The sequence below is a fragment of the Eulemur rufifrons genome, chromosome 15, assembly GCF_041146395.1.
Source record: "Eulemur rufifrons isolate Redbay chromosome 15, OSU_ERuf_1, whole genome shotgun sequence".
Classification (NCBI taxonomy): Eukaryota; Metazoa; Chordata; class Mammalia; order Primates; family Lemuridae; genus Eulemur; species Eulemur rufifrons.
The window spans coordinates 108,794,840-108,816,440 of record NC_090997.1 but is presented as its reverse complement, the minus strand read 5'-3'; the positions used below and the strand labels follow the sequence as shown (position 1 = coordinate 108,816,440).

At 53.2% G+C, this 21,601-nt stretch overlaps 1 protein-coding gene across 11 annotated transcripts in view; it reads left to right on the top strand.

Annotated features, from left to right (window-relative positions):
- FAM120B (family with sequence similarity 120 member B) overlaps positions 1-15,641 on the top strand; it is an 85,398-nt gene extending 69,757 nt beyond the window's left edge. For 7 of the 11 annotated variants that reach the window (XM_069487948.1, XM_069487943.1, XM_069487944.1 and 4 more), the window contains 4 exons: positions 3,618-3,824; positions 5,862-5,970; positions 11,574-11,666; positions 13,259-15,641. In XM_069487948.1, coding sequence (XP_069344049.1) covers positions 3,618-3,824; positions 5,862-5,970; positions 11,574-11,666; positions 13,259-13,299 — 450 coding nt within the window. In that variant the 3' untranslated portion in view covers positions 13,300-15,641. The remainder of the gene's footprint in view (positions 1-3,617; positions 3,825-5,861; positions 5,971-11,573; positions 11,667-13,258) is intronic. The other 4 variants (XM_069487950.1, XM_069487947.1, XM_069487945.1 and 1 more) reach the window with 4 other exon arrangements.
- The last annotated feature ends 5,960 nt before the right edge of the window (positions 15,642-21,601 follow it).

The window sequence follows — 21,601 nt, the reverse complement described above, 5'->3', positions numbered from 1 at the left end:
CACAACCTAATGAGACTGAATGTGAAGAAATAGAAAACCCGAGTGGTTCTGTGTCTCCTGAAGGCGTCGAATCTGAGATGAAAACTCATCCTGCAGGAAACCTCAAGGCCAGAGGGCCTCCCGGGCACCTCAGGAGGAAGCAGCGTCTGTGTTACACTGATCCTTCTAGAGAACAGAACCAGGAAGAAGCTTTACAGCCTTTTTTATGAGCCCAGCAAAATCTTTTTTTTTTTTTTTTTTTTGTTGAGACAGAGTCTCACTTTGTTGCCCAGGCTAGAGTGAGTGCCGTGGCGTCAGCTTAGCTCACAGCAACCTCAAACTCCTGGGCTTAGGCGATCCTACTGCCTCAGCCTCCCGAGTAGCTGGGACTACAGGCATGCGCCACTATGCCCGGCTAATTTTTTCTATATAGATTTTTAGGTGTCCATATAATGTCTTTCTATTTTTAGTAGAGACGGGGTCTCGCTCAGGCTGGTCTCGAACTCCTGACCTTGAGCAATCCACCTGCCTCGGCCTCCCAGAGTGCTAGGATTACAGGCGTGAGCCACCGCGCCCGGCCTTCCAGCAAAATCTTGATACCAAAATCTAACAAAGGCATCACAAGAAATAAAAATTTAGGCCATTCTGTTTAATGAAATTAAATTCAAACCTTTCAAACAAAGTATTAGCAAATCAAATCTAGCAACATATAAAGCTGATAATACATGATGACTAGTTGGGTTTATTTTTGGAATGCAAGGTTTATTTAGCATTTGAAAACCATTGTCATTCAGTTTAGTAACAATGAATGCAAAAAAGCGTATGGTTATGTTAATGGATGCTGAAAAAATTTTGATTAAACTCAGTACCCGTTCATGGTGAGAACTCTCAGCAAACTCTAGGACTAGGAGGGAACTTCCTTAATCTGATAAAGAATATCTGCAAAAATCATACTTAGTGGTGAAATATTGAAAGTTTTTTCTCTTTAGAGTGCATTGGGGTGCTTTCTTCCCCAGAGTTCTGTCAGACGAGAGGGCCTTGCCAACAGCAAGAAAGAAATAACTAAGCATAGGATTTGAAAGAAAGAAAGAAAGAAAACTGTTACTGTGGGCAGGTGACACCACTGTGTGGAAAATCCAGAAGAATCTACAAAGCAGCAATTAGAATTAATGAGCAAATTTAACAGGTTTCTAAATACAAAGTCAACATACAAAAACAAAATGTATAAAACAGTAACATAAAAGTAACTCCCAAATTTTTAAGTTTACACTAACGTCAAAGACAAACATGAACTAATTAGTAAAAAGCAAAAGCTGTACAAAATCTCTGCATTGTGAGCCACGGAACATGACTGGAGGAAGCTGAAGGAGCCCTGCGTGCATGGAGAGGTGCTGCGCTCCCGGGGAGGAAGAGGCCTTGGTATCTGAAGATGTCCGTGACCCCCAGAGCTGACTCTCACAGTCAGCGCGGTCCCAGCCGGAATCCCGGAATCCCAGCGTCAGTGCCATGAAGGCCGCAGCAGGAGGGAGGGGCTCATGCGGCGTGGACCGGCCTCCCAAAGCCCGAGACGGAAGTGAACAGCTGTCTGATTCGGTCTTACAGAAGGGGGAGCGAGTCCTGCCTGCGGGTTGAGAAGTCGGTGCCTGCCGCTGGGGCAGCGGACGGCGGCAGGAGGGGCAGAGGGGCTCTTGAGTCTGGTGTCGTCCCCACCGCTGGTTTGTGAACACTCAGGCGGTACATGTAGGGTTTGTGCTTCGGGGGGTGATACAGTTCATTTAAAATTCACTTCAGAGCAACTGTGAAGGGATGAGCCACAAGAGATGAACAGAAATTGATTCCCTGTCAGAAGAGTCTGCCAAGTCAGAGAATTGGCCCCGGCATACTCAGAAAACACGTGACATCTGTGTTACCGCAGATGCTCCTCCCGTGCCGCTGACGCCAGCGAGCAGTCCCTGGAGTGCACTGAGCGGGGACCAGCCTGCCAGAATATAGGAGCGTCTGCGGGGACGGTGCCAGCAGCTCTGAGCACCCACCGTCTGCGAGGGCGAGACCTGGGCTGGGCTGAGTGGGACGTGGTCGCTGCAGTTGGCAAGAGAAAGTGGCATTCGCGACCAGAGCTGTGCAGGACTCTCCACCGAGAGGGAAGTGTGCTGCCTCTGTGTGACCAGGGCCCTGGCCACTCGGCACGCGTGTGGCTGCTGCGTGCTTGCCGCGTGGCACGGGCGTCTGAGAAGCTGAACGTGTCATTTACTCGATTGGAATTCACATCCCACGCGTGGCTCCCTGCTCCTGTGCTGACCAGCGAGTGCCCGACCAGCAGGACAGCCTGTGTGTGGCGCAGAAGGGCCAGGGCTCGGCACATCCGGCCGGCGGCAGGATGCCGGCGGGTGCTGGGTGAGAGAGAGCAGGCGGCAGCGGAGGTGCCCCTGGAGCCTCTGCAGGAAACCGCTGCTCAGCATCGTGCCCTGTGGGCAGGGCCAGCCCGGCCCCACCTGCTTGTTCCGTGCTGCTGCTCTCTAGAGAGTATCTGTTAGCATATTTTTGGAGTGCGCTGTACAACAAAAACATTTTGATTAAACCGCAGATTAATTCTGAGATATTCCTATATTTAGAGTTGAAGCTAAAGTAAAAACTCTGAGATAATCCCAGTTCATGATAAATTTCTTAAAAGGATTGTCAAACTTCTTTTATTTTAATAAGGAACCCTTACTTATAAAGGGGCTAAAACATCTGTCACTTTTTCCCTAATTTATTTCAGTTTTATTTGAAATAGCTCTGGGTTAATTTGAGCAACGTAAACCAGAAACGACGGACTCAGTTGCACTTACCTTGTTCACGGAATCACTTGGATACTTACCAGATGTCACTTTGCGAGAGGCCAGCGCAGCCAGGAGTTCCAGAAACAGGTCTCGTGCAGTGCCTTGCTGAAGGCAGGAAGTCTCTAGAACCTTAGGGCGGCCTCTCCATGCGAGAACAGTGAGAGTGTTGGGCGTTGGGGCAGCTGTGACAATGAAAAGAAATGTTTCACAGTAGTATGACATTCTTAATTTGTAAAAATTGCCAGCCCATCAACCCAATGAGATACATAGGCCATTTTGTTCTTAAATAAGTATTCATTTTAAATGAGATTTTTAATAATTAATACTCATAATTAGAACAATTAAGTATGACTTTTTAAAATATAGCAAACTCGTCATTATGTAAAATGATGCTCTCCTGGCTTCCCTCCCTGTCCCTTTGCCTTTGAGGGAGGTTTTTTAGAAGAGCACAAAGCAAGCAGTGGGTGCTCTTGCGGGCCTCGTCCTCGTAGCCCACGGTGTTGACGCGGTGAAGGGACCGTGCTGTGCGCGGCCCGGTGGCTCCGCTGCCCGTGTGCGGGGGGAGGCCCGGGCGACGTCTGCGCTGTGTGTGGATGGCGGGCGGTGAGTGGGGTGAGCTGGTGAACGGGGGCCCCTCGAATCCGCCACCGCGCTGTTCCCAAGGCCTCCCGGAGTCTGCGGAGCTCCTGACACTCAGCTGTGGTGGGGGCAGCCACGTCCTGCTGGCCAGTCCTGAGCAGAGTCGAGAGGCATCGCTAGCTCCCCCGGCGCGTGTTCCCTATGCGTGTGGCTCCTGCTGACACTGTGTGTCTCCCACAGCCTGACTACGTGAACTCCAGAGCCGTGCAGCTGGGCTCCCTCCTGGTCCGCGGCCTCACCACCCTGGTCCTGGTCAACAGTGCGTGCGGCTGCCCCTGGAGGACAGGCGAGTTCATGCCCTGGAACGTGTTTGACGGGAAGCTTTTTCATCAGAAGTACCTGCAGTGTGAGAAGGGATACAGCGTGGAAGCTCTCCTAGAACAAAACGTGAGTTCACAGACGTGCTCGGCACAGACAGCCCCGTAGTCCTAAGCTTCAGAAATTCACACAGGTAGCACTAGGACTGCTGTTAAATTCTCAAATTACTGCTCTCCAAGTCCAGGGTTGTCTTATTCCGCAGAACCAGAAATGTGTGCTGGGAAGCGTGAGGCTTCCAGTGCAGGCTGAGTATCTCTTACCCAGAGTGCGTCGGACCAGAAGCGTTTTGGATTTCGCTTCCGATTTGGGAATATTTGCAAAAACAGTTGACCCTGAGCAACGCGGGGTTAGGCATACCAACCCCTCGTGCAGTTGAAAATCCTTGTGTAACTTCTGACTCCCCAGAACTTCACTGACAGCCTCAGTTGACCGGACACCTCACTGATGACATGAACAGTCAGTTAACATGTTTTATGCGGGTATTACATACTGTGTTCTTACAATAAAGTTAGCTAGAGAGAAGAAAACGTCATTAAGAAAATCATAAGAGGAGATGTATTTGCTACTCATGTGGAAGTGGGTCGTCGTAAAAATCTTCGTCCTCGTTGTCTTGTCGTGGAGTGAGCTGAGGGGGAGGAAGGGGGAGGAGGAGGGGCTGGGCGCGGGGGTGGCAGAGGCGGAAGGGAATCCACACGGCAGTGGACTCGTGCAGTTCAAACCCACAGTGTTCAAGGATCAGCTCTGCCAACATAGTGAGGTATCTTGGGGCTGCGACCCGAGTTTAAACCCACAGTTTCTTTATGTTCCATGTACACTGTAGCCTGGAGGGATTTTCCTACAGTATTTTTAATAATTTTGTGCATGAAATGAAGTTTTGACTGTGCCTACAACCCATCACATGAGGTCAAGTATGGAATTTTCCACTTGTGACTTTATGTGAGTGCTCGGAAAGTTTCAGATTTGGGGTTTTTAGATTAGGGATGCTAACCTGTAGCTTTTGCCAAAATACTTAACAAGGGTTTGAGACCCCAGCACTCCTGCGTGGGCAGGGTGAATAGCGGCCTGGGTTTTGAGTGCTTTCGCCCCGGGGAAGGAGGGCGAGCACTCCCACAGACAGGAGAGTCAGGACCTGCTGCCGTCAAGATTCCGGAGGCTGCCAGGGGAGCTGGGGACGCCAGCTGCGCGTTTCCGGGAGGATTTCCAAACGAGCCAGGCGCGTTTGGAACGTGTTTCAGTACGTGTCCCTGCGCAAACGGAGAGAGCACCCTGGCCTGCTAGGGTCCCGCACGCAGAGCTTTCCTCCCGGCGAGAACACAGGTGGTGATGTGTCGCCATCACTGCTTCTCACCGGGAAGAAAATTCCAGAGTGTCCTAGGACTGTCAGTTTGGAACTTAGAAGCAGCCCAAGTTACGTACAGAAAGCAAGAGCAGAATAGGAGGGAAAATGCTCTTCAGGTTTGGCGTATCCTGTAGACAGGTGGACGTGGCCTTGGACTGTCCACCCTCGGGCAGCGGTAGACGTCGGGCAGCCGTAGACGTCGGCAGAGATCACCGTCTTTCTGTGTCTGAGCTCTCGACCAAGTACAAAATGATGATAGGATCACACTTTGTGGTTTAAAAAAAATTAAGGATTATTGGGTAGAATGTCCAATACTAAAACAGGATGCTAGAAGGAGAGCTAGAAGGCACCATTTTTCAGTCTGCTGCTGGTTTTTGTGACGCTGGCATTTCCATTGAATATGTTCTTATAACTAAGAGTTGAAATAATGAGCTATGTTAAATGCAGAGGGTGTTTGTAGATAAGATTGTATGGTAATTGCCTAAACTGTCACGGTAGGGCTTGAAGATTCTTTCTGAGAAATGACGTTTGCCCTGCAGAAGACAGATGACCAGGGAGCTGCCCTATGTGACTTGTCTGGGCAGTTCCGGAGAATACCTGGTTTTAAGGCCCTCCCTGAGGCGATCGTGTTGAAGGCACACGTGCAGCCTCCACACGGGGCCGTGTCCCGCAAGCCGTGTCCCGCGGGCTGCCCCACACGCCACGGCCGCCCCCGCCCTGTGCCGTCTGGACCCTGCGCATCTCATTTGCATCTGGTCTGTTCGCAGAGATCGCGGCTCGCCAGATTCCACAGCCTGAAAGCCGTCGTCTGCAAGGCCTGCCTGCGGGAGAACAGGCGCATCGTGGCCCGGGCACACTGGGGCACGCACCACACAGGTGGGCACGCACCACACGGGTGGGCACGCAGCACGCGGGTGGGCACGCGGCACGCGGGTGGGCACGCACCACGCGGGTGGGCACGCGGCACGCGGGTGGGCACGCGGCACGCGGGTGGGCACGTGGCACGTGGGTGGGCACGCGGCACGCGGGTGGGCACGCGGGTGAGCATGCACCACACAGGTGGGCACGCGGCACGCGGGTGGGCACGTGGCATGCGGGTGGGCACGCACCACACAGGTGGGCACGCACCACACAGGTGGGCACGCAGCATGCGGGTGGGCACGCGGGTGGGCACGCGGGTGGGCACGCGGGTGGGCACGCGGGTGGGCACGCGGGTGGGCACGCGGGTGAGCATGCACCACACAGGTGGGCACGCGGCACGTGGGTGGGCACGCGGCATGCGGGTGGGCACGCACCACACAGGTGGGCACGCACCACACAGGTGGGCACGCACCACACAGGTGGGCACGCGGCACGCGGGTGGGCACGTGGCACGCGGGTGGGCACGCGGGTGAGCATGCACCACACAGGTGGGCACGCACCACACGGGTGGGCACACGGCACGCGGGTGGGCACGCGGGTGAGCATGCACCACACGGGTGGGCACGCACCACACGGGTGGGCACGCGGCACGCGGGTGGGCACGCACCACACGGGTGGGCACGCGGCACACGGGTGGGCACACGGCACGCGGGTGGGCACGCGGCACGCGGGTGGGCACGCACCACGCGGGTGGGCACGCACCACGCGGGTGGGCACGCGGCACGCGGGTGGGCACGCGGCACGCGGGTGGGCACGCGGGTGGGCACGCACCACGCGGGTGGGCACGCACCACGCGGGTGGGCACGCACCACGCGGGTGGGCACGCACCACACGGGTGGGCACGCAGCACGCGGGTGGGCACACGGCACGCGGGTGGGCACGCGGCACGCGGGTGGGCACGCGGGTGGGCACGCACCACGCGGGTGGGCACGCACCACGCGGGTGGGCACGCACCACGCGGGTGGGCACGCACCACACGGGTGGGCACGCAGCACGCGGGTGAGCATGCACCACACAGGTGGGCACGCGGGTGGGCACGCACCACGCGGGTGGGCACGCACCACACGGGTGGGCACGCACCACGCGGGTGGGCACGCACCACACGGGTGGGCACGCAGCACGCGGGTGAGCATGCACCACACGGGTGGGCACGCACCACACGGGTGGGCACGCAGCACGCGGGTGAGCATGCACCACACGGGTGGGCACGCACCACACGGGTGGGCACGCAGCACGCGGGTGAGCATGCACCACACGGGTGGGCACGCACCACACGGGTGGGCACGCAGCACACAGGTGGGCACGCGGCACGCGGGTGAGCATGCACCACACAGGTGGGCACGCAGCACACAGGTGGGCACGCAGCATGCGGGTGGGCACGCGGGTGGGCACGCACCACACGGGTGGGCACGCAGCACGCGGGTGAGCATGCACCACACGGGTGGGCACGCACCACACAGGTGGGCACGCACCACACGGGTGGGCACGCAGCACGCGGGTGGGCACGCGGGTGAGCATGCACCACACAGGTGGGCACGTGGCACGCGGGTGGGCACGTGGCACGCAGGTGGGCACGCGGCACGCGGGTGGGCACGCACCACACGGGTGGGCACGCGGCACGCGGGTGGGCACGCGGCACGCGGGTGAGCGTGAAGGTTCTGGGGCCCCACAAGCATGGACCCTCATTGCTTCCTGAGTTTTCTTGGTAAAAGAATTCCAAGAAAAGGCTGAGATGAAATTGGAAGAACAGAAAAAAATTAAAATGATAGGTCTTTACCCAGTGGTTTGAATTCCGTTCCCATTAGGAAAGAAATTCTCAGCAAGGATTGACTTGTTAATTCATTGAGAACACTTTCTCTAGGTGCATAAACTTCTCTCTGGGATTCCCCAAAGTACAGGGGCCACCTGGGTCGTGTTTGTTTATTTGACAAAAGTTTAGGTTTTTTTTTTCTTATAGTCAAAGTATATTAGGAGAATTGAGAGTATAAAGGAAACAATTAAAAAGGAAATATAAATGATCTTCAATTCTGTGCCCTAAAGCTGACAGGCACTGACAGATAAGGGTGTGAGCAGCATTTTCTGTGCTTCCTGTCACGGCGCCTCGTGTCTGTGCAGCTGCCTGGCCACTCGCACCTGGCCGAGGGCGGGGTCAGAGCTGCCTGGTACAGCCCTTCTGGAACAGCGGCTGCAGGGCCCTCCCCCGCCCGACGGTCCGTGCTCCCCTGACGGTGCTCCTGGTACAGCCCTTCTGGAACAGCGGCTGCAGGGCCCTCCCCCGCCCGACGGTCCGTGCTCCCCTGACGGTGCTCCTGGTACAGCCCTTCTGGAACAGCGGCTGCAGGGCCCTCCCCCGCCCGACGGTCCGTGCTCCCCTGACGGTGCTCCTGGTACAGCCCTTCTGGAACAGCGGCTGCAGGGCCCTCCCCCGCCCGACGGTCCGTGCTCCCCTGACGGTGCTCCTGGTACAGCCCTTCTGGAACAGCGGCTGCAGGGCCCTCCCCCGCCCGACGGTCCGTGCTCCCCTGACGGTGCTCCTGGTACAGCCCTTCTGGAACAGTGGCTGCAGGGCCCTCCCCCACCCGACGGTCCCTGCTCCCCTGACGGTGCTCCTGGTACAGCCCTTCTGGAACAGCGGCTGCAGGGCCCTCCCCCACCCGACGGTCCCTGCTCCCCTGACGGTGCTCCTGGTACAGCCCTTCTGGAACAGCGGCTGCAGGGCCCTCCCCCACCCGACGGTCCGTGCTCCCCTGACGGTGCTCCTGTTTTGAGCTCTGAGGGTGTTTCCATTTTTCTCGTTACTCCTTATGCTTTTGTGTACATTATTTCCTTAAAGTAGAGTATCATAGTTTGCAGTATTGTGCATCCGAATGTAATCATCTTTAGGTAAATCAGTTAATTCCTTCTCCAGCAGTGAGCAAGAGTTTCCGATTTGTGGTACCCTTGATAGCATTTAAAAGTGTGTTTTTGGAGGGTTTTCTTATTTTTGGAGACAGGGTTTTGCTCTGTTACCTGGGCTGCAACACAGTGATGTGATCATAGCTCGCCGCAGCCTCAAACTCCCAGGCTCAGGGGATCCTCCTGCCTCAGCCCTCCGAGTAGCTGGGACTACAGGCGTGTGCCACCACACCTGGCTAATTTTTTTTTATTTTTTGTAGAGATGGGGTCTTGCTATGTTGCCCAGGCTGGTCTTGAACTCCTGGCTCAAGTAATCCTCCCTCCTCAGCCTCCCAAAGTAGTGGAGTTACAGGCATGAACCACTGGGCCCAGCCTGGTTTTTTGAAGCTAATTTGATAGATGAATAGTGTATCTCATTGATTGGATGCTGCTTTATCTGTGAAGTTGGGCATCTTACTCATTTCCTTACTTCTTTTAATTGTTTCCTCACCTCGTCTGGTTCACGCCTGTACCTGCAACTGTAGCGGCGCTACTGCTCTTCCTGATGGAATGAGAGGACTTGCCCCACGCTCCTACCCACGCAGACTGTCTGCAGCAGTCTTGGTGTCGGCCGTGCAGATTGCCCTCTCAGCGGCTCTGTGCTCTCAGGGCACCTTGGGTGTGTCCCAGTCACTCCGTTAAAGGAGCACAGTGAGCCGGGGGTCGCGGGCTGTTTGCAGAGGCCGAGAGGAAGGCTGCCTCCTCCCCAGTTCCCAGCCCTGTTCTCCATGGTTTGCCTTTCTCCTACCCACTGTAGGTAAACAATTTGAGACCTCAAAGCAAAGTATATGCATGCAAGATAAGTGCACGGCATTCTCTCTGCATCGCCTGTCCCTAGCTGGTTGGCAGGTGGCACTCGGAGAAGTCTGCGCTGTACACACAGCGCCCTGGGGGCCCGCTCCTCGCCGGTTGCCAGTGAGGCCACAGGTGGCCGAGAAACCTGCCGAGGGCGGGAGCAGGCAGTTGAGTTGGTGTCGCTGTGTCTGCGTGTGTCGCTCGTCTTCCTCACTTCAGAGGGCCTGAGCGCTGTCTGTGTGACAGTTTGTTTTGAGCACCAGAGGTGGCCTGCGTGTTGGTTCAGCGCGGTAGCACAGTTACGTGTGACCTTCACAGACACTGCTGGGACGACTCTCCATGGGCGCAGCTGCGTGTCCTGTCGTGTTTTCCACGTTAACGAGGAAAACCGCACTTTGAGAGAGATGATCGTTTACGTGACTTGGAAACTGTTCCCTTTTGGTGGTCGGGGTCATTGTGTTCCCGCCAGCCCAGCTTCAGGTCAGGGGTGCAGCCCTCGCTTTGCCGAGGGGACCTTCAGCCCACACGCCTCGCCCAGCACCGTGCAGGCTCTTGGTGGCAGAACGCGGACCGGAGCCTTGGGCCGCTTGGTCCCGGCCAGTGTCGGTGCTGGCGCTGTCCTCGCACCTCCCGCGTTGGGACAAGGTGGGCCCCACAGTCCCGACTGGGCCGTCGCCTGCTCACACGGCCGCACAGCCAGGCCCCCGGGTGTGGCCCTGTACCCGAGCTGACAGGTGAGAGCCCACAGCCCCTCAGAGCTCGAGGCTGTGACTCCACTGTGGGGCACAGCGCCGGGCTGCGGAGGGACCGGGTGTCATCGTGAGCTCATGCCAGCCCTGAGGGCCGAGAGACAAGCACACGTGTGTTCACTGGCCAGAGACGCTGGGCGCGTAACTGGCAGCGCAGAGGCCGGGGCAGCCGTCTCGAAGGGCCGGAGCCCCCGGGAGAGTCCGCGGGGTTCCGGGAGAGCTCGGCGGTGAGCGCCGGGTCAGGGCGGTAACGGGAGGAATCGGGGCGGTGCAGCAGGCGCTAGAGACGGCGGGAGGCTGTTGGACACCAGGCGAGAGTCTGGACTTTGTCATCAGCTGTGAGTTGGGGAGCTTGGGAAGGTTTTCGAAGTGATGTGATCAGAAATGAGCTTTTTAGGGCAATGGCTCTGCAGACAGTGCAGGGAAACAGCTGAGGAGAGGGGCCCCAGAGGAGGGTGGCCAGTCCCGAGGGTGACCGGCCAGCGTGTGCTGCCCCAGGCCCCGTGAGCACCCAGGACACGGCCCCCTGCACTGGGGGCCTGTGGTCCGTGTGTGCTGAGCTGGCCCCCCTCTGCGTCCACAGCTGGCCACACAGGAGGGCGTCACGCCACGTGCGAGGTCACGCGCTGGGCAGTCCCCTCGCAGGGGCTCTGCCCGGGGACGCCTCCCGGTTCTGCAGCCGGGGCCGCGCCTGCTGGGGGCTTCCCTCCCTGTGGAGCGTTCAGATCTGCAGAACATCACGTGCAGTTTGTACCTAATCAGGCTGCCTGGTAGAGACAGCACAGGCGCCAGGCCCGGGACTTGATGGAAAAGTCAGAGTCGGAAAGTGTCCGTATTGACGTTTGTGGAGAAGGAGGGGAGTGGAGCCTGGGCTGGTCACGAAGTCCAGGAACGCGGGGCCTTTGCCCCCAGCTGCTCGCGCCTGGCCCTGAGCCCCGAGGGCTGGGCTGGGGCTGGGGCCGCCCTGAGGGCCGGCGCTGCGCTTGCGTTTCCATGAGCCCCACTGTGGTTTCAGCGGTGGGGAGGTTTGCAAACGGATGTCACTGGCGAACTCGCTGACGCCTGATCACATTCCCACAGGGAGGTGGGGAAGACAGGGCTCCAGCTCCCACCGGACGGACTCCGGGCACAGCCGCTCTGGCCAGGGACAGCCATGGAGAGACCAGGGACCAGGTACGATGGCCGCGGGCTCCGGCCCCCCCGCCCACGCCGCACTGCTTTTTGCCTGTTTCTGTGCAGAGGATGCAGTGTCTGCCCCGGGGCTCCCAGCACACGGGGGTCCCGCAGCCAGGGCCGCCCGGCGGCTCTGCCCGTCTCTGGCTGGCGGCAGGGGCTCGGGCTGCTGGTGCAGAGGGCAGGAAGACAGGCCTCGGGTGGACTAGCGTGAGGTGTCTCCCAGAGAAAGGCGCGTGCACAGGTGAGGTTAGGCCTGAATAGGTGGAGCTTCCGTTTTCCCTCCCTCGGCCTCTCTGCTCTGAGACCCCGACAAGACCACGTTGAAGCCAAGACCTGATGGGGGAGCAGCGCCAGACAGCTGCCACCAGGACGTGGGGCACAGCCCGCCGGGCTGTCACACACAGCGTTGCCTGCGGGGCAGCGGCCCTGGTGGGACTCAGGAGTGGGCTGTCCGTGGGGGACTGGGGCAGAAGTCAGACTCTGGGTGGCCGGATGCCTGCCTTGAAATCTTGTTTTGGTATTTCTTGGACATATTAACATGGTTCCAGTAGAAAGTTGTCACTATTTCCAGGACAGAATTAATAAGCAAAATTCTTTGCATTAGTAAAAAAACTAAAAATGCCTCATAAATGAGAGCATTCAGTTAGTGCCAAAAGTGGGCAAGTTTTAGAGGCTGGCCGGGGCCTGGCCCCCTTGGTGGTCAGCTTCAAAGCCCGGAGCATGGCCCCGAGCCCCGAGAACAAAGCAGCAAGGGTGAGAACGTTAATGGCTTCCCTGCTGGTGCTCAGCCCAGCTGTTAAGAAATGATGTGTTAAATTCCACATTCAGTAGCTACAACTGTGCCTGTGATTTCTCAGACTGTCACTTCCCAGTGGCAATTCTGTAGGAGCCTGAGCCCTTGTAAAACACCTCTGCTCATCTGTGATAACAAGTGCCTGGGAATCGCTGTGGCTGTCACCAGCCTCCTGCCAGCGCCCCAGAGGCCGGAGCAGGGGCACCGAGGTCTCCATTCCAAACACGTTGAAGGCGTGAACTTCTGTGTGCCAGGAGAAAACTAAGAGCAGAGAAAGTTTTGGAGACAAGCGTTATAATAAGTGTGAAAAACTATCACCGTTTTTACTGTTAGTTGGGTGGTTCTGCTCTGAGTCTCCTCCCAGGATCCCCTGTGGATCAGAAAGGTGCCACCGTGCCCCAGACCGGGACAGACCGGGACGGGGCAGCCCCGGCCCGGCCCAGGAGCCGCGCGTGGTTTCCTGCACTTGGCAGAGTGTCCACTGTGTGTTTCCATTTCTGGAGTCGTCAGCCGTGACAAATGTCTAGGTGTCGTGCAGATGGTGGGGCTCGGGTTCAGAGCAACAGCCCTGACACTGTGTCCCTCCACCAACCTCCTAATTAATTGCTTCCACTTTAATGGCATAATTATAAAACAAAATTTTAATGACACGTGGCCACAGCTGAAAAGAGATAAAGTTCTGTCCTCCAGCTACTGCTCAGCATGCTGTTCGCGTATGTGCTTAGAACTGTGCAGTGTTGTTGTTTGTTTAGAGAAATTTAATTCTCAGTTTGGTTTTCATATCTATTTGGTGCAGGAAACAGACAATATGAGCATGAGCAGTGGAGAAGGTACTAGTCATCCTCCCGGTAAGTTCTTCCCTTCCATCTTGAGAAGATATTAGTAAAACATCTGTCTTTGTAGCCTGAATCTTCCCTATTTCCATATCAATTTCCAAACTTTAGCATTCAGGTGGTAAATCCTGCTGACCTGGTGCCGAGTTAACTTGGTTTCAGGCCAAGCTTTCCCCCAGAAAAAGTGTGGTGAGAAAAAAACCACAGGTCTGGACCCTACCACAGCCCTGACGTTGCCCTCGGCAGAGCCCCAGGAGCCGCTGCTCCCGAGAGGGTGGCCCGTGGGGCCAGACCTGCTTTGATTGACAGACGAACACGCAGGCCCGTGGCGTCTCCCCTCCTCTAGTGACAGGCTGTCGTCTTGCCTGACTCCACGGCCCAGAACTGCCATTGTCGCCGTCTCCTGTGTTTCATTCCTTCTTTTCACTCGTGTAGATGAGGCACAATTGCTTTCTGTCTTCCATAACCCGGAGGCCGGCCGTGTCCTAACCCTAGACTGGAGCCCTGGTGTCCCACAGCCACACAGGAGTCCCCTCACCTGTGGGGGATACTTTCCAAGCCCCCCAGTGGACGCCTCAAACCCTTACACACTGGCCTGATGTCCCATACGTGTACAGCCATGGTGGAGTTTAATGTATGAATCAGGCACAGGTTTCACACTGGAACTAGAACAGTCACAGCAGTTTGTGAAAGTGGCGTGAGCGCGATGTCTCTCTCGTGTCTTACTGTGCTTTCCTCCCCCTTCCCCTGGTCTGTCGACTGGTCCCGCGCTGGCTGTGGAGTCTGCAGTGTGGACAGCTGGACAGGGACAGTCCACCTCCTGTGCGGAACAGAGCGGAAGGCGAGAGATTTCGACCGAGTGGCGTGCAATTTAAAACTCAAATTGTTTATTTCTGGGATTTTCCAGTTAATTATTTTTGGACCTCGGTTGACTGTGGGTAACTGAAGCTGTGGACAAGGGGGTCTACTGTGTAATATGTCAGAAATTGTTTTCTAATTAGAAATTCTAACCAAAAGTAAAGTTTCCAGCTATTTCTTCTCTTGCTCCTCAGAAGTGTTTCAACAGAAAAAGAAGTAACAGCTAGTTTCTCACCTTCCTGGTGGGAGAGTCACTTCAGCCGTAGGGTCCCGCTGGAGGCCTGGCCCGGGGCGTGGGGACTCCTGGGCTGTTTCTGCCACGGCGTCCTGTTGGCTTCGTCCTGCCGGGCTCTGGCCCTGGGTGCGGTCACACGGGAGCCTGTGCACAGCACCTGTTGGCAGACGGTGGTCACTGAGCTGCCAGGAAGCCGCGTGTGTGATGCCACCAATAAAGGACACATTTGTTCTCTTTATCTGTGAGCATTGAAGGGCTTCTGTCTTTGAGAAACATTTAAAATGAATCCAAGTTCAGAGTAATCCTTTTCATGGAAGAATTTTCAGGTACCACAAGAATTGACGTTTTAAGCCCAGAATTGTACTGAGCTCTCCCTATGGAGAGAAGTAGAGGCAGGGCCTTGACCCTAGGGAGCATTCTGGAATAGGCGCTGGCAGGCAGCCCTGTGCTGGGCAGCGTCTTCCCAAACCTGGGACTCCCCACCTGTGTCTGCCTGAGAATGGGGAGCTGGTGGGGGTTACACCAGGACTCTGGCAGAACGAGACGTGGTACCTGTGGGAAATGCTCACTCCTGGTGCCAGAAGGCACTACCAGCTGTCACTGTCTTTAAAAACCAACCCCTGAATATCGTCACAGACTGACTTGTGTGTCTGCACTTAGTGGATCACCCTGACCAGCAGCTCCAGTGCACGGAGCTCCAGGCGTCCAAAACCTCGTCTAGTATTTACTGAAAGGACGGTCTCCAGGTATTTTATTTAATACGTCTGCATTTCTTAGGTTTGAAATACCCAGGCCACGTTTTCAGTTCCTCCTTAAGGCTGTTTTGCATATCAAGTCATTTTTTTCATGCAACCCTCGTAGAACCCACATTTTTTCCCTCGCTTTGGAAATAGGGAAACATTCATAAGTGGAATTAAATCTATCTAAATATTAACTTTCTAATCCTTTTCATCTATGCTCATTTGAAGCCACTGCTGCTTCAAGATGTTTTTTGCTACATGTTTGTGTAACTTTGAAATAAATTTCTCATTCCCTAGACTCCCAGTTCTAGGAAAATCCATGTGTCTCTTTATAATACCTAGTATGTCAATAAAATACTTGTGTTCAATTAACAAGCTTAAGTAAGCCATTGAGTTGGTATAATCTGTATTGCATTTGAACAGCCAGAGCAGTGATTTTTTTTTTGTGACCTTAGTATTGTTACAAAAGTTATCTCTGACCTTAATACTGTTACATGTTATCTCTAAAGTCAAGTCTTCTGATGAAATTTCCATGTATCAATTTAAAAGTTAAAATAAAATAAAATATATTACTTAATGTAATTCACATTTGATTATTAAAGACACGTCAAGGTCCAGCGTGTTGAGGTCTTTGCGATGACATCAAAGGAGGAGGGAAGAGAAGCCTGTAGGTTTATAAAGCAGCAGGTGCTGGGGGAGATTACAGGATACTTTTCATTTTCCATAGTTTTGTGTTTGAAAAATTTTTATAGTCAGAAAAAAATGTAGGGGGACTCAGAGGCTGAAAAAAATCTTATCTAACATCTGTTGGCTAGAATTCCTTACTGGCTCCGTACACAGCACACAGGGTTGGAACCGCCTGCTCTCGCAAGTGGAGGGAAGTAGAACTGGTTGGGAAGATACGTGTGTTTAAAGTCTGGCTGATGCTGTCAAATTACCGTCTAAGGTGGCAGGACTGGAACCACGTCTCCGTGTGTGGCCGAGCCTGGGGAGTCCCACGCATCACTGCCGTGCTCTGTTCCTCAGGGCAGAGTCCAGACTCGAGTGAAGGAGACACTTCCTGTGGGGGGAGGGACAGGATCCCGTGAGACCAGAAGGGTTGCAAACCCCCCCCTCCACTGTCCCCGAGTCCTGGCTGTCACTCTGCCTGGCCTGACTCTCAGCTAACCCTTCCCCTGCCAGAGACCTTGTTCTCCATCTTTGGCCTCCTCGTTACCAATGGCTGTAGCCACCTGGCTCGTCCTCTGGAACTCGGTTCTCCGGCCAGACGGCACCCAGCCTGCCGTGCAGCTCAGAGTCCCCTTCTTAGCCCGTCCGCGCTGCCCCCTGCCGTGTCCGCAGGCGAAGTGACTTTCTTGCATGTGCTGCTGTGCCTGTCCCGTTACCCAGTTCCTGTGGGAAAAGCCCACAGCCAGGTTAAAATCCAGCCGTCTGCATTGTGAATGTGGCGAGAGAAAGCCCAGCAGGCATCCTTAGGGGTCAGCGTCAGTCCAGGGCCCCACGGGGACCGCTCAGCGTCCTCTGCGCTCTCGCACCCCTCCCCCCCAGACGCCCGCGCCACGTTCCCCTCTCCGCTCAGTCTCCCAACACTTCCTGTCCTCAGCCACAGCTGGGACGTTTGCTTCCTGTCAGTTCTCTCAGCCACATTTGCTCACCTTCCTCTGCATCATCAACTCAGGCTGCAGCAGCAGAAAACCAAGGGACATAGACAAACCCACGACAAAGGGCAGGCCCACTTTGCTACCTGCACACCTGGACAGGCTGCGCGCTGGGCTAAGGCCGCCCTCCCCCGCTCAGCGCCGCCTGCATTGGCAGCGACACCCCCTCTGTGGCGCCCCCGTCCGACAAAACCCCCGTAACCTGCGTCTTCGCCCAGCAGCGGCATCAGCTTTCTCCTTCCTAGCAAAATAGTGTTGAGCCAGAATCCAGTCAAATTAGCATTCTAGGCTAAGGAAAAATTAACATGTTCAAGCATCAGAACATTTCTGACTCATAGATCCTTTCCAAGAGACAGTGGATGTGCTCAAAGTGAGCACTCCCTCTGGCAGGAGTGCTCGGGCTGTAAGAAACAATGTTGCAAAGATGAGTAAAATGTGTACTTACTGCTAAGCCATTAACCTGTAAAAGCAAATGAGCAAAAACAGACTGACATCCTGTATTACAAGGAAAGTGATGAGTGGGGAGAATGAGATGAAAAGTAAAGACACTAAAGTTTTTTTTCCTTAGGACATAGATTTTTATCAAATCTACACGTTTTTAGAAAACTAAGCTTACATATGTGTGCTAAAATGTAAGCATACACGCTAGAAGGAAAGTCCTGTCATAGTCTAGACACCTGGCATTTTAAGTTGAAATTATAAGCAAAATCCAAGGAGAAATAGACCCAATAATAGAATATTTAAACGTGTATTTTGCTCAGAAATAAACGGATCAGTAGACCAGAAGCCACGAACAAGTTGATAAAAACCTTATTCTAATAGAAATATACTGGAAAAAATATATACCTGTTTACATCCTTTTCAAACACACGGACAGTTCACAAAACCTAACCAGGTGTTAGCCCCAAAGTAAACCTCAGTCAAAATACTGAAAAGCGGCCGGGCGCGGTGGCTCACGCCTGTAATCCCAGCACTCTGGGAGGCCGAGGTGGGCGGATCATTTGAGCTCAGGAGTTCGAGACTAGCCTGAGCAAGAGCGAGACCCTGTCTCTACTAAAAAGAGAAAGAAATTATATGGACAGCTAGAAATATATATAGAAAAATTAGCCGGGCATGGTGGCGCATGCCTGTAGTCCCAGCTACTCGGGAGGCTGAGGCAGGAGGATCGCTTGAGCCCAGGAGTTGGAGGTTGCTGTGAGCTGGACTGACACCACAGCACTCACTCTAGCCTGGGCAACAGAGTGAGACTCTTGTCTCAAAACAAAACAAACAAACAAAAATACTGAAAAGCCAACTTACTGAAATCACATGAGCCATATTTTCTGCCCATAATGGCATTAGAAATCAACAAAAGCATAAAAAGCAAAAATCTTTCCAGTTAGAAATTAACCCACCATTCTAAAATATTGAGGAAATCAAAACCAAAACTACTTTTAGAAATAATAATAATGAAAGTATGTGCATTAAAAAGTTTATGGGAGGGGAGTGACGTCACAGATAGCAGAGCAAGAAGCGCCAGGAACCCACATTCCCATCTAGACACAAAGCGCACTCGCAGAAACTGTCTGAGTGACTGTTAATATTTTAGAACTCGGGTCTATTTGAAGTCTTACAGCTTCTCAGGGAAAGCTCGGCGGGGAGCTGCAGTTGGCTTCCGTAAGTTTCAGACGCGCGGCCCCCGGCAGACGGCCCTGCCAGGTTCCTGGCGCAGCTTGCTGGAGCCGGGATGGGCGTGAGCACCTCGTCCCCCAGCATCAGGGCTGGCTGCAGTTGCTCCCTTGGTCCCTGTGGTCACGAAGACGCCGCCACAACTGCTCCAGCCCGTCCCAGCTAGGGGGACTTCCACGGGGCCTGCAGGAGCAACACCTGTGGGTTTCTGTTTGTTTATGCTCTTCGGGGAGCCAGACATTTAAGGACCAGGACATTCAGAAGCAACCAAGCATAAGGGGAAGGTTAGGAAGGCACCATGCGTGGCCCGGGGAAGAAACTGCCTCAGAAAAGACCTGGATCTTTCCCTCAAGCCCATCCCCAGCACCGTTCAGCAATCAAAGGCAAACCCCAGGGGAGGGAGAAAATAGTATTTTCAAAGGTACATTATAAGATTCAAATGTGTAGTTTTCAACAAAACAATTACAGGGCAAACAAACATCAAAATATTGCCCATTCTAAAGAACAAAATAAATGGACAGAAGTTGTCCCTGAAGAAGCCCAGACATCAGACTTACTAGACAAGACTTTAAAACAACTATCTTGAAGGTGCCCATAGAGCTAAAGGAAGACCTGGGCAAAGCTCATACATTGAACAAAACGAGAGTATCTCAGAGAAATTATTAAAAAGAACCAGAGCCGAGGTGGGCGGATCGTTTGAGCTCAGGAGTTCGAGACCAGCCTGAGCAAGAGCGAGACCCCATCTCTACTAAAAATAGAAAGAAATTATATGGACAGCTAAAAATATATATATAGAAAAAATTAGCCGGGCATGGTGGTGCATGCCTGTAGTCCCAGCTACTCGGGAGTCTGAGGCAGGAGGATCGCTTGAGCCCAGGAGTTTGAGGTTGCTGTGAGCTAGGCTGACGCCACGGCACTCACTCTAGCCTGGGCAACAGAGTGAGACTCTGTCTCAAAAAAATAAATAAATAAATAAAAATAAAAAGAACCAGAAAAATTCTGGAAGTGAGAAGTACAATGATTGAAGTGAAAACTTCACTGAAGGAACCCAAAAGAGATCTGAGCAGGCAGAGAAAGAATCAGCAAACTTGGAGAAACAAAGAATAAAGAATAAAGAAGAAAAGCAAACAGAGCTTGGGGGGCCCGGGGGCACCAGCAGGTGGAGCAGCACACACGTGAGGAACTCAGAGGGGAGACAGAGAAAGGAGAAGAATATTTGAAGAAATAATTCTGAAAACTTCCCAAATTTGGTAAGAGACATGAATCCTCAAATCCAAGAAACTCAACAAGCTTCAATCAGGATAAACTTGGAACGAGACCCCCACCGAGACACGCTATGAAACTGCTGAGAGCCAGAGACAACCTTGAAAGCAGCAAAAGTGGCTTTTTAGGTACGAGGGACTCTGAATAGAATTACTGAGAATTTCTCATCAGAAACCCTGGAGGACAGAATGCAGTTAGTATGTTTAAAATGTTGAAAGAGAAACTGTAAACTGAGAGTTCTCTATCTGGCAAAAGTATCCTTCAAAAAACACGGGGGAGTCACAAGAATGGAAGAGCAAACACCGCACGTGCTCACCACGAAACCGGCACTGACTGAGCAGCACTCCGTGCACGTATGGCGGTGACACCGCGTGTCGGGCAGGCGGGGGGAGGGGATGGGCAAATTCACACCTAACGGACGTGCTGTGCACCGTCTGGGGTGGTACAAAGGCAATATACGTAACCTAGGCGTTTGTACCCCCGTAGTACTCTGAAATATCTAAAATAAACTTAGCAAAACTGCAAAAAAAAAAAAAAAATAAATGCAAAAAAAGTGAGGGCAAAATTCAGACCCTGCCAGCCAAACAGAAGCTGAGGGCGTTGGTCACCACGAGGACCGTCGTCACCACGAGGACCGTGACAGGGAAGTTCCTCTGGCTGAAACCAAAGGGCACCAGACGGTGGCCCGAGTCACGGGAAGAAACGCAGATCTCCAGGCAAGACAGATGCACGGGCAGCACAGAAGCTAGCACTGTTGTAATTTTGGCTTGTAACCCCACTTTTTATTTTCTAGATAATTTGAAAGATATAAAGAAACAATGTTAATCTACATTATTGGGTTCACAACTTATAAAGATTAATTTGTGGCTTAAGAGGGGAACGGCTGTATAGGAGTTTTGTATGCTACTGAAGTTAACTTGGTATAAACTCAGATTAGAGTATAATTTTAGGATGTCAAATGTAATTCCCGTGGCAAGCACAATATTCACAGAATATTCACACAAGAAATTAGGAGGGAATCAAAATGTGTCACTTTTATAAAAAAAAAATCAACCAACTGCAAAAGAAACCTTAATGGACTAAATGAGGGACAAAAAGGCTCTAAGTACATAGAAAATAACAAAATGGCAGAAATAAACCTTTATCATAATTAAAGACAGATTCACAGAGTAGATTTTAAAAAGGTGATCCAACAATGTGCTGTGTCCAAGAGACTAACTTCAGATTCAGAGACACGAATAGGCTGAGTGAAGGGAAGGAAGAACGGCCCGTGCAAATGCTGACGGCAACCGAAAGACAACCGGGGTATCTTTACCAGTAACAGACAAGATAGACCTTAAATCAATAAATTTACAAGAGATGAAGGACATTAAGACTTTCAAGACAGCAAGAAGATACAACAATTATAAACATTTGTGCACCTAATGACAGACCTCCAAAACATTGATGCATGAAACAAAAAAACTGACAGAATTGAAGGGCGAAATAGTTCTGTAATAGGTGGAGACTGTAATACCCACTTTCTACGATAGGTAGAACCACCAGACGAGATACGTGAGGAAATGGACCTGAACACAATAAACCAGCTGGACTTAACACACACACACAACACTCCACCCAACAGCAGAGTGTGTATCCTTCTCAAGCGCATGAGGCCAGTCTCCAGGGTGGACCAGACATCACGCAAAATACCTTCTCCAGAACAGTGGGATGAAGTTAGAAATCAGTAAAGGAACACTAGAAAATTCACATGTGTGTACAGTTTAACACACTGCTAAACAGCCAGTGGATTGAAGAAATCACAAGGGAAACTAGAGAGTAATGAGAGACCAATGAAAAGACAACAGGAAAACCCACGTGAGTCAGTGAACCAGGGCAGAGAGG